At 44.8% G+C, this 13,654-nt stretch overlaps 1 protein-coding gene across 4 annotated transcripts in view; it reads right to left on the bottom strand.

The window, feature by feature from the left end:
* The window catches only part of OTULINL (OTU deubiquitinase with linear linkage specificity like), a 296,600-nt gene that overhangs the window by 126,760 nt on the left and 156,186 nt on the right, over positions 1 to 13,654 (bottom strand). For 3 of the 4 annotated variants that reach the window (XM_085605970.1, XM_085605969.1, XM_085605972.1), the window contains 3 exons: positions 8,589 to 8,730; positions 8,445 to 8,482; positions 8,265 to 8,356 (listed from right to left, as the gene is read on the bottom strand). In XM_085605970.1, coding sequence (XP_085462096.1) covers positions 8,265 to 8,356; positions 8,445 to 8,482; positions 8,589 to 8,730 — 272 coding nt within the window. The remainder of the gene's footprint in view (positions 1 to 8,264; positions 8,357 to 8,444; positions 8,483 to 8,588; positions 8,731 to 13,654) is intronic. The other variant, XM_085605971.1, reaches the window with a different exon arrangement.

Below are 13,654 nucleotides of genomic sequence, written 5' to 3'. Positions count from 1 at the left end.
CGGGGCCATCCCTGTGCCGCATACTGCTGTATCCTAAAAAATCTACGGAGGTTTAGTGAGGCGCTTCTAGTCGGTACAAAACCATTCTGGTCTGGGTGCACCAATGAGCGTACTAAGGGCGAAAGACGCTTGGCGAGGAGAGATGCAAATATTTTATAGTCCGTGTTAAGTAGTGCCAGCGGGCGATATGATCCTAGCAGTTCAGGGTTTTTGTCAGGCTTGGGGAGAGACACAAGCAGAGCCTCGTTCTGCGTGTCAGTGAGCGCTGATTCATCCAACGCCGATTCGTACGCCTGCAGCAGTCGCGGCACCAATATATGAGCATAGGCTTTATAAAATTCTGTTGGCAGGCCGTCCGGTCCTGGCGACTTCCCATTTGCCAGGGAGAATATACTGTCCCGTATCTCCTCTGCAAGGAGAGGACCATTCAATTCCCCCCCTGTGCACACATGGGCGTCGGCAGGACCAACTCTTCTAAATAGAGCTGTAACTCCTGAGGCGTGACCTGCATGCGAGACCTATACAATCCCTGATAATAAGCCACAAACTTATCGTGGATATCCCGCTGCGTGTATACCAGGCCCCCAGCCGCCGTTCGCACAGACGTGACAGGTGTCTGCACCGCATTCTGACGTATCAGCCAGGTGAGTAATTTCCCAGCCTTATCCCCCATGTGATGTGTGCGTGCAGAGTGCGCAGCATAATTGAGACATCGTAATCTCTCCAGGAGCCTGGCATGCTCCTCCCTGTAGCTATCAAGTTGGCCTCGGGGCCCTCCCAGTGCAACCTGCTCCCCCGTCGCCAACTTTCTTTCTAAAGTTGTGAGTTCTTTCTCCAGCTGCGCCCTAATGCCTGCCTGCGTGCCTAAACAGTGACCGCGGACTACTGTCTTATGGGCATCCCACTCAAGCAGGGGCGAAGAAGCCGTGCCGGCATTTTCTTCAAAATACAGCGCCATGGTCGTGGCCAGAAGGTCATGAAAGGGTGCATCAAGCAGGACATCTGGCTGAAGGCGCCACATTGGTATCGGCGGCACCATAGCATCCCATTGCAGTTCCACCATGTGCGGGTTATGATCAGAGCCAACCTACTTATATTATATGCAAGGATCTTTAAAGTAATTTTGCCGATCCTCCTTATGCCAATATCTGCTATTATCATTACGATCCGAAAATATCTAATGTACAATTTTGTCTCATATCGAGTGTATATATAGGAGGACATGTAGATGACTGGTCCACTTCTTTGTACACACATCTGTAACTTAATAAGGAGCAGATTGATGGCCTTGGTTCTTTAAGTTCACAAATGAGCGGTGCTATGTACATATTATTATTCATATACCATGAGCCTAGCTGGTGAGCAAAAGGGTTCTATAAATAATGGTGGTTATTGGGAGTTAATACAATATCATGTTCATCAACTGAGGAGTAACACAATCATATTACCTTTTCAGGTATTGGCCATAGAGATTAAGGGCCTCATGTAGGAAACCAAATACCGGTCGGTAACGGACGAAATTCGGTAAATATCCCGTTACCGACCGGTATTTAGGCATTTGCGATGTAGGGGGCTGATTTTCTGGATTCGGTATTTACCGAATCGGAAATTAAGAAATCGGTAAAATACTGATTCGGTAAATACCGAATCCAGAAATGCAATGTAGGGAGCACTCTAAAGAGTGAAAACTATTATTAAGAATTCGTTATTTACCACCAAATACAGGTTGGGGATAAATAACGAATACCTTGCAAAAAGCAATATTTTGCAGATTTAAGAGTGCCATGTGGCAGACATACATGCCCTTAGGGCATGTATGTGCGCCACATGTGCACACATGCAAGATTCAGGGGTGCAACAGGGTGTCAATGTGACACCCTGCCACCCTTGTATATGCTCCCCCATTACCGAATCGGTATTTACCGATTCGGTAATGAGGCATACCTTCCCATTGATTCCTATGGGCCTCCAGGCCCATAGGAATCAATGGGAAGGTATGCCTCATTACCGAATCGGTAAATACCGATTCATAATTACCGAATTTTTCCGATTCGGTAAACTTTACAGAATCATTACCTACATCACATTTACCGATTCATAAATACCGAATCGGTAAAATTCGGTATTTATGAATCGGTAAATGTGAGGCTACCTACATATGGCCCTAAGTGAATTGGAGAATCAGATGACTTTCAGTCAAGTGCCAGAGCTGGGAATATCGCCATGTCCTGATATTCCCAAATCAGCAGATTAGCCATATCTCCTCCGTCAAATGCATGTGTAGAGAACCAAGAGGAAGTAAAATGTGAGCATGGCTAGCAGCCAGTTCTGAGAACTAGTGTCTATAGCAGGGAAACATGCCAAGCAATCTACATGTACATGCATGTAATGAGTGGAAGCTTCTTCTCTGTGTTAGGCAATACATTGGCATGCAGGTATTCTTAATTGCCAGAGCCCTGTTTATGGTTGAGGCTCATGTGACTGTATCGAGGTGGTCCAAAGTTTTGTACAAGTGTAGAATGTAAACTAGCATTGGCAAAGCCAAACGCACTGACGCTTGCACTGGAGCACTGACAAAATCAATTAAAAAAATGCCTGCGGCAGTCCAAAATAATTAAAAAAGGATTGCTTTGTGCATACAATACAGGTACGAGGTTAAGAATTATTACGCCATGATCAAATGTACTTTTCAGAAGTAAAATAGTGCCTCATGCATTTCAATAGTGGCAGAAGGATACACACAAACAGCCAACTAAAAGGAACCTAAAGTACTATTGTGGGCTAATCCAAGACCCAATTGACAATGTCTCATGCAAATGGTGGAAGGTTTCTGAGCCCAATAATCAATGGCTCAAAGAGGTTGAACCAAAGCTCCTTTGAGCATGTATACAATACAATATGTTAGCCACAAATAGTGGAAACGTCACTAGAAGTCAACACTAAAAAGGAGGCAAAGGCAGCTTGAAAATGTTTAAGGAACACATTTGATCTACCAATTTTATTATCATTAACAAAGGAAATAAATAATTAAAAATAAAATGTAAAAAGGCTTGCTCTCTCAGTCTAGCTGAGGAAGACTACTTAGGGGGCCCGATTCACAGAACTAACTTAAGACAAAATCCTAAACTTACTACCATTTTGGTATTCACAGAAGGCACTTGCTCATTTTGGTATTCACAGAAGGCACTTACTCATTTCGGTATTCACAGAAGTTAGGAGTCCTAACTTTAGGACTCCTAAATGCCTTCTGTGAATACCGAAAGTCTTAAAATTAGGATTTTTCTCAGTTTAGTAGTCCTAAATTTAGGACTCCTAAGTTTAGGACTCCTAAATGCCTTCTGTGAATACCGAAAGTCTTAAAATTAGGATTTTTGTGGCACTCCGAAACCAGGCAGAACATAGAATAGTCCAACATAGAAGAGTCAAATATGTACCAGATTACCTTTGACATTCCATTGCAGACCTATAGTAACCAAGACAACTGACGTGGAACCACATCACACCCCACAGAAGGAAGGCAAGTTCAGAAAAAGAATTCAACAAAAGGAACTCTGGGGATATTTACTGTGTTTATGACATGAACTTGTCAAGCTAAAGCTATTTCTAAACCAGACCTAAAAACGGTGTTATTAATGCACCAGTAGACGAGGCACATAGCAGCTACCCTCTAACGGGGGGCTCAGATGAATGACTTTAGATTCTACTACTAGTGTTTCGGCTATACTGTTGTTACCAATGAAATGGTACTGGTAAATGTAGTTCTCCTTTGAGTTGACTAGATTTTGGGGTGATGACGTGTCACAGCGAAAGAGAAAAAGGGCAAAATGCAAGCATTCGAAGGGGCCATGCTATCTCTGCCCTGACCTATTGTGTCCATCCATGCGACACATGGAAACTGATGGTCAGCTCTAAGGCAGCTTCACACAAAGAATGACAACGTTTTTCTTTTGGAGAGTTTTATATAGAGCAAACTCGGCCCAAGGGAATTAGAGCACTTTAAAGGATCACCAAATTACATTACACATTTCTATAAGGTACAGGAAGGTTGCTTTTTTTAAAAACCTTTTTTTAATTTATTTTCATCAACTACAACCAACTGAGCAGCACTGCCAACAATGGTCATCGTACATTATAATCACCATATAAGACATTTTGTTGTCATATCAGTTCTGTTCCACGAGGCAAGTACCATTCACTATAACATTGACATTGCATGTGGATATGTCCACCCGAAGACAGATGCAGAAGTATTAGTGGCACAGCTGCAGCTCAGTGTTATTACTCTCATCACTTGATTGCACACAAACAAGGTTCAAAACTGTGCTACACAAGGCCACTCAAGCCTCCAGGTCATACTGAGGTTTGTCATCCCTCCTATTGCACTTCATATACAGCTTCATATACAGATCCTCTGCCAGTAACCACTCAACCACATCCATGTTCCAGAGTTAAGCAAGAGTGCACTATGGGGACTAGCCCGGGCATCAAATCATTTATTATCATTTCTGGTACAATGTCTGTAGAGATATTTGGTGTCGGAGACCAAACTAGTCGAGAGAAAAACCGGAAGAGCCACCTCAATTGACTGTGGAATGTCAGCAACAGACAACTGCATGGTGCTATCCTTCTGGATCGTGACTCGGGGTGAATCTAGTCTGTCATCCTCTGATAGCCCCCTCCGGGACTGACCCCTCCAAAAACCATGTAAGGAATCAGTATCTGAACAGCCTTGGCCCCCCCAGGCAGTGAGCTGGAGCTTTGGCCCAAATTTCCAGCCACTCCCAGACCTCGTCTGGATGTTCAAAGAAATGTGCTTTCTCTGAGAAATGACTTTTAGTTTTGAAGGATACAACAGCATATATTTCAACGGAAGAGTTCACAGCTTTTGTTTTACAGCAAGGAACGGTTTACACTGTTTCTGTACATTTCTAGTATAGTTAGGATATATGGCTATTTTACCGTTGTCAAATGCAGGCACCTCCTGATCTCTGGCAGCTCGCAGGATGCAATTCAGATCTAGGTAGTTCCGAATTTTAGCTATGAATGCCGTCGGAGGAATGCCAGGCGGGGAGTGGGCAGGAGCACAAGGGCCCCGTGAGCCCTCTCCACCACAAAGAAATCTGAAAGGCTCTGCGCCTGGAGCTGCTCTCTCATCCATCGTTCCAGGAATACTTCTGCAAAGTAGCCCTCTACCCTCTCAGGGAACACAGCACTTGAATGTTATTGTGGCGGGAGTGGCCTTATGCATCTTCCATCTTAAACTTAAACTCCTGTGGAACAGTAGTCATTTTGGCCATTTGTAAGGTACATGAAGATTAAATGATTTACCCAGAATCGCGGGATGTTAAGAGGAGGTAGGAGTTTAACCTGATTTCCCAGTTACAAAGGTGACAGCTCTGGCAGTGAAACTACATTGCTTCACAAAGTGTTAAAAAAAGTATTGGATTTTATTCGCATTTTGCAAACTTCGAAATACACCAATTACAAATAACTGAAGGTACTCACACATTTTTGCTGAAAGATCTTTTTTCAAAATGAATGGGTAGGTCTCTGCACATTCAGGTGAGTCACTGTGCCCAGTGAGCTAATTTGCCTAATCAAATCTCATAGGAAGCAAGCAAACCAATCCAATTGGCTTGGACCAATGAAATGGAGACACTCCCTTCAGAAATTCAGTCATGCTCTGTGACTGCTCGGAATTCCTGACCTGAGAGGGAAATTGTGGTGAGATGTATGACTTTGGGTCGGCATGTGGGTTTCTATGCAAAGTCCTATGACTTCCTGTTTCGTTTGTGGATGTGGATAGGATACAGACCAGAGAGCAAAGCAGAGATGATCCTGCAGAAGCCTTGGTAGTTCTTTTAAACTGTGGTTTGTTGGAGCATCCTTGAGCTTCTAGGAGAGATTTGGGTTAGTTTGCAGGTAATCATTAACTTTTCTAGCGGACTATATATTTTTAAATCTCCTCTCAAATCATGATTTCCAAGGGAAAGAATGTGGAAATGTGGTACCTTTGTTGAGATTGATAGTATGCATATTCAAAAGGGAATGGATAGAAGAGAATAAAAGCTGTATTGATGGAGAGTGGGGTGAGAAGAGAGTGGGCGTGTAGAATAAATATGGGTAAGGGAGTTAACAACAGGAGAAACAGTGCTGTGCAGGTGATCCAAATATAACAGTATATCAGATGCTGCACTATGATTGCTCAGTAGATTAATGCACCTGTTGCAGAGGTGCCGTACTTACAGACAGAGGCATCTCTGCTTTTCATCATTTGTATGGTAATAAATTAAGTACTAAGGCAGTTCGCAGGTGTGTGTTTTCATTTGATTAATTGGAGGACCGCATGTCTGAAGGTATGTGTTGGAGTCTGTTACATGTCAATCATGTATGATGCAGCAACTAAATTCTCCCTAGTAAATACGTGCCCAATATTATTATCTGGGGCAGAGTTTTCAGCTGCCCACGCTACCTCAGATTTCTACTTCCTTCTCTTTCTTGTTCACTATTCACCCTCCAGTCTCTGCTGCCCATGTTCTCCCTACCTGCTGGTCAGACACATATGACCAATAACCATGACCCACCATGGCTCCATCCGGTAAAATACTAGTTTACTGGGGAAGAGCACTCCATTCACATGGGTCATCTCTCCTTCCATCTGCCCTGTATCCTCATGTGTTCTCTCCTAATCACTCTTTTGCAACGTTTTGTGCCCCCACGCTACAGTGAGGCAACCTTGCGTGTGGTAATGAGCTGCACAAAGAACAAGTAGCGATTCAGACCTCCCTATGTCGTGATCTAAATGTCCTGTTCTAGTCCTCAATAGTAATTTTTCGTTCGAAAATAATAAAGCAATACCTTAGTCCAGCTAACAAAATATTATATTTGCAAGTTTTCATGAGTAAAGGTCTCTTCATTATGCTGTGTGTGAATGAGGCTTTGAAAACAATTGGGCACAACATATATGGAAATAAGTTTTCTCTCTGCTTTTTGTGCCCCTGTGATGCATAGTGAAAGATTCCAGCCAGCCAGGCCTGGTTTAATGTTCCACTGTGGTGCCAGCATTTTCCTTTTGCCTCTTACCCTCAGGTTAGGACACAGTGAAGAGGAATGCATAGCGCAGGTGATATCTGCTTGATCGAAAACCAATGGAATCATCAATGCTGCAGCGTTTTAAGAGTTGTCCTGCCCTGTGCTGTATGTACACCTGGTATTATCCAGGTCGTCAACTTGTGAGTTGTCCACAGCAGATAGCGATGTATTTGTGGGGTGGGATTCAAGTTTGGCTACATTTGGGCTGCCGCCCGACCTACATGTCTTTCAAAGCGACCCAAAATGAACCCTGAATTACACGAGAATTCAGGCAGTTCCTTGACATTTGGAGAAGTGTGGCCCAATGGTTAGAGCGGCAGACCCTGATGCAGAGGTCTGGCCCTGGACCAGGGTTCAATTCCCCGCCTCGGCGGGTCTTGGGCTCAAAAATTCCACGGACCTGACAATTCTCGCCTCGGTGCCTATTCCAATCATGGAGTCCCACTCTGCAACTCTGGGCAATAGCTTGCTTAATCTCCACAACGGCCCCCACAACGCTAAGGATGCCTGGCCTCCACCTTGGGGGTGCCCAGGAGTGGACACCTCACAGGGAAAGCCAGGATGGGTTCCACAGCAGTATTCGTACAAGCGCCTTGAGACCCTTGCGGGTGAGTAGTGCGCTATACAAGTATCAATTTACAAATCGATTGACATTTAGCATTGATACTACATTCCAAGTATATTTCATACGACACGGTTCTCTCAAAGACCAGAGTTTTATCACGTTTCAGGATATGTGTGGCCACTGGTGAGCGACACTGGCGCTCTTCTCAGTGGGTGTGTAAGAACTGATGTTTTATGACTTTAATCCAGGAATACTGATTAATCAGTCTTTGCTTAAGGCCTGTCCCTCACTGCGCAAACTGAGGACTTACACAGCATCGATAGATCCAAATGCCATAAACAAAAGGGAGGTACAAATGCACTTCTCTGTCCAGGTCATGACATTTTCGGGGGATGTCATTTCCTCCGGCCACCTTGGCGTGTGTGGGTGTGGCCTCTTGTTAGCGTCATATGCCCTTACCAAATGATACAGCTTGGCAGAGAAACGTGCTCAATTACTTAGAACCGCAAAGGAAAAAGCATTGTTGAAAGCTGATGAATGCAAACTAAAGTCAATGCACATGTTACAGCAGCTCTGAAAGCGGAATAGCAGGAAGGATCCAGTTTACCTTCCGCATCTGTTTTGCCTGCAGGGTTTCTCCTTTCCATTCTCTGCTGGAGTACGAAAGCAAACCAACTTCGCTACTAATACTGAGGTTTCCTGTATGGAAATTGAACACATCATAAACATTGATATTAATTTAATGTAAACAAAAACATATCATATTTAACTCAAAAGGTAATATTACGTTTTGCTTTGAATTTTCCTTGACAGTAATCAATCCACCTGAAATAGAAAAAAAGAATAGTTCTCAAATAGATAAAAAAAAAGTGAACCTTAAGTGGAAAGGATCAGTGGTGCCGCGCAGTCAACCAATGCATTTGCTACGTACCATTTCAGCAGCCGCTCCTTGCAACACCATAGCGTGGACAGCACATAGGACATTGCCAGCATCATTGGTTGATTTATTTTGCTCCACAAGAGGGTCACAGCCAGGTTGATGGGCGCTAGCCAGGACAGCCCTTCCTTTCTGTCTGAAACCAGAGAAGCAAACGATCAGCAACTGGTGCTGGTACAGATATGCAATATTTGTTAATCAACCGTATAGGTATCAGTTCATCAAAATGCCAGCAGTATCGGCAATGACATCACAAACGCTTTGCCTCCACCCCATAACAGAGTTGAACCTCTATCCTCCGAACCACCTCCTGTGGAGCTACGGAAAGACAAGTGGTGCAAACTACATAAAGGAAGCAGGGTCCTAGAGTACTATTTCCATATGGCTCCTATACCCGACTTCATCCCCCCCGCAGAACAGGGGGAGCAAAAGTAGTGCCAGGAGAACATAACATCTGAAGAGTGCATTTGAAGAGGACACCCCCCCCCCCCCAACACCCGGCATGGCCTTTTGAGGCTTTTCAAAGATAACGTATTTATTATTGCCAAACTAATGACATTCATTTTTTGATCTTGGAAAGATGAAAGGCTGAGTAGACAAGTCAGGATTTAACCCTGGTGTCAAACACAGATGCCAGCAGTGGATTCACTAGTCCCCTGAATCACCAAACAGAGGAAGTCACTGGTAGCACCTTCTACCCTGGATACCCTAACATCCCTGTTTTGATCCCACTCATTGGAGTGTCCTGGAATAGTCTCTCTAGAGCCCTGTTTGCAAGTGCACTGGAGGGATAAGGATATTTAATGTGCAGGGTAAGATCCGACACTCCAGGGTTCAGATTTTATCGGGTGAAATACATAGCACCTCTTTCAAGTTTTGCGCAGGAATTGGGGTCGAACACAATCCCCTTGTCCTGGTGTTTTTCGGACATTTTTAATCCTTCTGGAATGTACCTGCAAAAGGTTTGAGGGGTTTATTGCAATTGGTAGTTCCTGGGTGCTGTAAAGTCTACTTAATTTGTAATTTCAATCCCTGTGCAAACAGGGGTTTGTGCAGGGCTTGGATTTATTCAGGGCACTCGTAATCAACTCCAAAGTAGCAGAAGTAAGTGAAACTAATAAAGGCCTCATTTAGAGTGTGTGGCGATTACATTTTTCAGCAAATGCACACATATTGAGTTTCTGCATATTTATGCCCACAAATCACAGAGTTGTTCAAAATAACCCAGTATTACCTCAAAGCTAGCGGGCTCCTGAACTACCTAACAGTCACTTCAAAACTTACTCTACCCAGATGGAAATCAGTTCCCTCCCGTAATAAATCAACCCGCCCAATCAGAAGCACCAATCCGCTTTCGGAGATTGAGCTACTCTCTCTACTTCACTCATATCAACCCGCCCTCATGAACATTCTCACTCCCACCTCAATGACTATCCCAACTATCCCCCCCAGCCCACACAGGACCACTAAACACAACACTAGAGGCGTAATTGACAACAACTTAAGAAGAGTCCCCCTCACTCAGGAACCTACGTCATCCCTCATTACGCCCCTTCTCAAATGCATACTCTTAAATTGTAGATCGGCCTCTAGACACGCAGCGGACACAGCTGACCTCATTCTCACACAAGAACCGGACCCGATAATGCTAACTGAAACCTGGCTAAAGGATTCCTCCTCACCAATCATTGACATACTTGTACCCCCTAACTACGACATCATCAGACTGGACAGAACTGATAAGACAGGGGGAGGCATTGCCTGTATACATCGCAGCAATATCTCAGTAAACAGATCCATATCACCTGTATTCCCTTCTTGCGAATACATATGCCTCGACATCACCAGTAATGACAAACCATTATGCTCTTTACACACCATACATCATCCGCAAGGTGACAACCTCGCCTTCACCGAACACTTTATGGACATGTATCAACGAACAGCGGGTGCCAAAATACCCAAATATTCCTTGGCGACTTCAATCTCCATTGGGACGACCACAAGGATGCAGTGGTCATTAGTCTCAAAAATTTCCTAAATGACCTAGACCTCACCCAAATCTGCAACAGCCCTACACACGATGAAGGTTCAATCCTGGATTTAATAATCTCTAAAAGAGATTCCATTCAGCTAGAGTTGATCCAACCCTGTGACTGGTCAGACCATCATATCATTACCTTCTTTATCGAGGAAATAGTGAAATTGAACTCTGTTCAATCCACAAGACCTAAAGTATGGAAAAGAGACCTGAAAAAAATCAACCCTAACATTTTACCATCGTCCAGTTACAACCTACTTCTGCCCCCTGCAGGGTCTTCCGAAGTCAAGGACCTGAGAAGAGCTGGCCTCCTGTAATAAATTCAGGGACACAAAAGTTTACAGAAGAAACCATTTTAATCAACGTTGAGTACGTGTCTCTGCACCCTGACTGTGGCCTCCTGAGCCTGTGCCTTCGTGGAGCTGCCCGTGTGCTCCAGACTCGGTGTGCTCATCGGCACACAGCTGGGGGGGGCTGTCGTGAGGACGGCGTTGCTTTGAGCGTGATCTGCCCAAGATCGTGAATTAGCGTGCTTTGCAGACTAGCGCGCCGCTGAGGATCTGCGGGGCATCTGCTTTGCCCTAGATTGCTGCGTGTACGTGGATCTCACCGCTGCCAGCCCGGGGGCTTCAGTGGAAGCGCTGTGCCATGAGGGAATCACTGCAGTGCTGGCCCAGGAGTCTGGGCGCACTGTGTGCTGCCAGCCGTGACCGGAGACACCTGCTGTGTGCCTGCCAATCACCGCTGCAGGCCGAGGATCTGTCAGAAACCATTGCTAAAGAATCCCAGGAAGTTTCGGCAGCGTTCACCGCCCGCTGGCCCGTGGTGCTGCCTACATCAGCGTTGAGCCGCGCTGGGATTGGCGGCCACGCCGAGCGTTGCCCAGCAACCAGAAAGCGGCCTGAAGGAGCCGCGCTGGGATTGGCGGTCACGCCGAGCATTGCTCAGCAACCAGGAAGCGTCCTGAAGGAGCCGTGCTGGGTCGAGAGGAAGCGCGAGGCGTCACCTAGTAGCGAGGGCTTCCCCCGCCCTGCAGCGGAGATTCGAGCCGCACCCGAGGCCGGGGAGCACCGCCCAAGGAAAGAGCTGCTGCCCGCAAGTGACTGAGCGGGCATCAGGTGGTTCATTAACTGCGTGGAAGGACAGCGCCCTTTTGGTAATTGAGAGGCAGCGTCCTCTTTTGTGAGGGGTGCGTGCTCGCGCATTGTGTAGGGGGTAATTTCTAAGAACAAGCATGTCCCACGCTACGGTTGGGACAATCCATAAGGAAGTGTCCTTCGTGGTGTTCTCCGGGTACCGCGGGGGCGTTGTAAAAGGGCCCCGTTTTTACAGTGATACTCGCTACGCCAGGAGCGTCATTGTTGAGGAGCACCCTATTTGCATTTGGTAAAGTGAATCTCATTACGTTAGGAGCAGGAGCCCAAGCAGAAGGGCTCAGTCAATTTCCCTATTCCTACCAGTGCATTTCTTTTGCACAGAGAACATTTATAAATTGAACTGTTTCCACAAGGATTACAAAGAACACTACAAGAGAATAATTTTCTTTTAAAACAACGTTTAATGGTGTATGTTGGTGTTATGCTGTTTTGATCTGCCTAAATTTATATAAAGATAACTTTATTTTTATAAGTAACCTTAGTGGTGTCCATTTGTGGTGTTTCACTATATTACTGTGAGTGTTGGTGCAAATACTTTACACATTGCCTTGGGGATAAGCCTATCTGCTCGTGCCAAGCTACCAAGGGGGTGAGCAGGGGTTATCAACAGTGTGTTTCCCCTGTGCCCTGACTAGAGTGGTGATTTCTGTCTGGCTTCGGCGCAAGCCTTAGCCAACCAGAAAGCCCATTTGTAACATAAAGCATTTGAGTATTAAAGCTGGGATGTTGTCTGAAAACTGCAAATAAGGCAGCTTAAAAAATATTTATTTTTATTCAGTAATAAATGTCCAGTATATGACGATATCCCCAAACATCTGCAAGTACAGAACAGTTCCCCTCACTTTTCAAGCAAATGTTTTACGTTTTCTATCTAAAGTTGATTTTTGGAAGGATGAAATAATTTTTCAAAATGTAATTTGTTTTAGAAATAAAAAGCCACTAGCCATGATGGTGCAACAAACTAACATTTCCCTACAAATTAATCCTTTGAAATCATTAGTACATATACATTTTCAGTTTTTTACACAGTAATAACATATAATCTATATACATTTCAAAAACATTCTGAAAAACATTTAAAATCTCATAGTTTTTATCTAACATTTTTTTTTAAATGTAATGTAACATAATTAGATTCTAATCAATGGCGAACCTAATGTTTTGGTGTAGGTGAGTTTCCTAGTTGAGACAGCATATCAAGCATTTTTGCATATCAAGCATTTTTGTACGGAAGAGTCAAAGAAGATGGCTAGTAATTCTACCTTTGCTGTGTTCAATTTAATGAGGAAAGAACTTTTCAAGTACGTTTTTCCAGGACGTGTTTTAGGGATAAGATGTTAATTTGTTTTTACTTTTAGGTAGAGGTGTGTTGATGAAGACCAATGTCCTTATTGCTTAGTATGATGCCTAATGGTCAGAGGCCAGGATCAGGGGAGGCCTTAGGCATGTGCAAGCCGTGCACCTGCACAGGGCCACCAAACCCCAGGGGGCCACCACGAGGAATCAGATACAATCAGTGGTCGAAGTGGGCGGGAACGGCAGGGCACGGCGGGCCCCTACTTCTTAATTCTATAGATTCCGTGCCCCTACTTTTTTATTTGGAACATGCATCCCTGGACGTAAGAAATATCCAAGCACTGCAGAGAAGGCTGGCATTAGTGGCTGTTTGGGGACGGGCGGGGAGCAGAGAAGGAAAAGGTCTCCATCTCTTGCTTCCTGCCCAGACAAGGCAAGGAAGATGTCCGCTTCTGCTCTGCCGTTGGCAGCTGCCCCCCCTCTCTTTCTTACTCTTATTCCCTCTCTGTCTGTCTAACTTCTCCTAACTTACCGAAAACCGTGACTCAAGAAATGGTTCTCACCCT

This window comes from Triturus cristatus, chromosome 5_1 (genome assembly GCF_964204655.1).
Source record: "Triturus cristatus chromosome 5_1, aTriCri1.1, whole genome shotgun sequence".
NCBI classification, from domain to species: Eukaryota; Metazoa; Chordata; class Amphibia; order Caudata; family Salamandridae; genus Triturus; species Triturus cristatus.
This window is presented reverse-complemented; position numbering and strand designations above follow the sequence as displayed.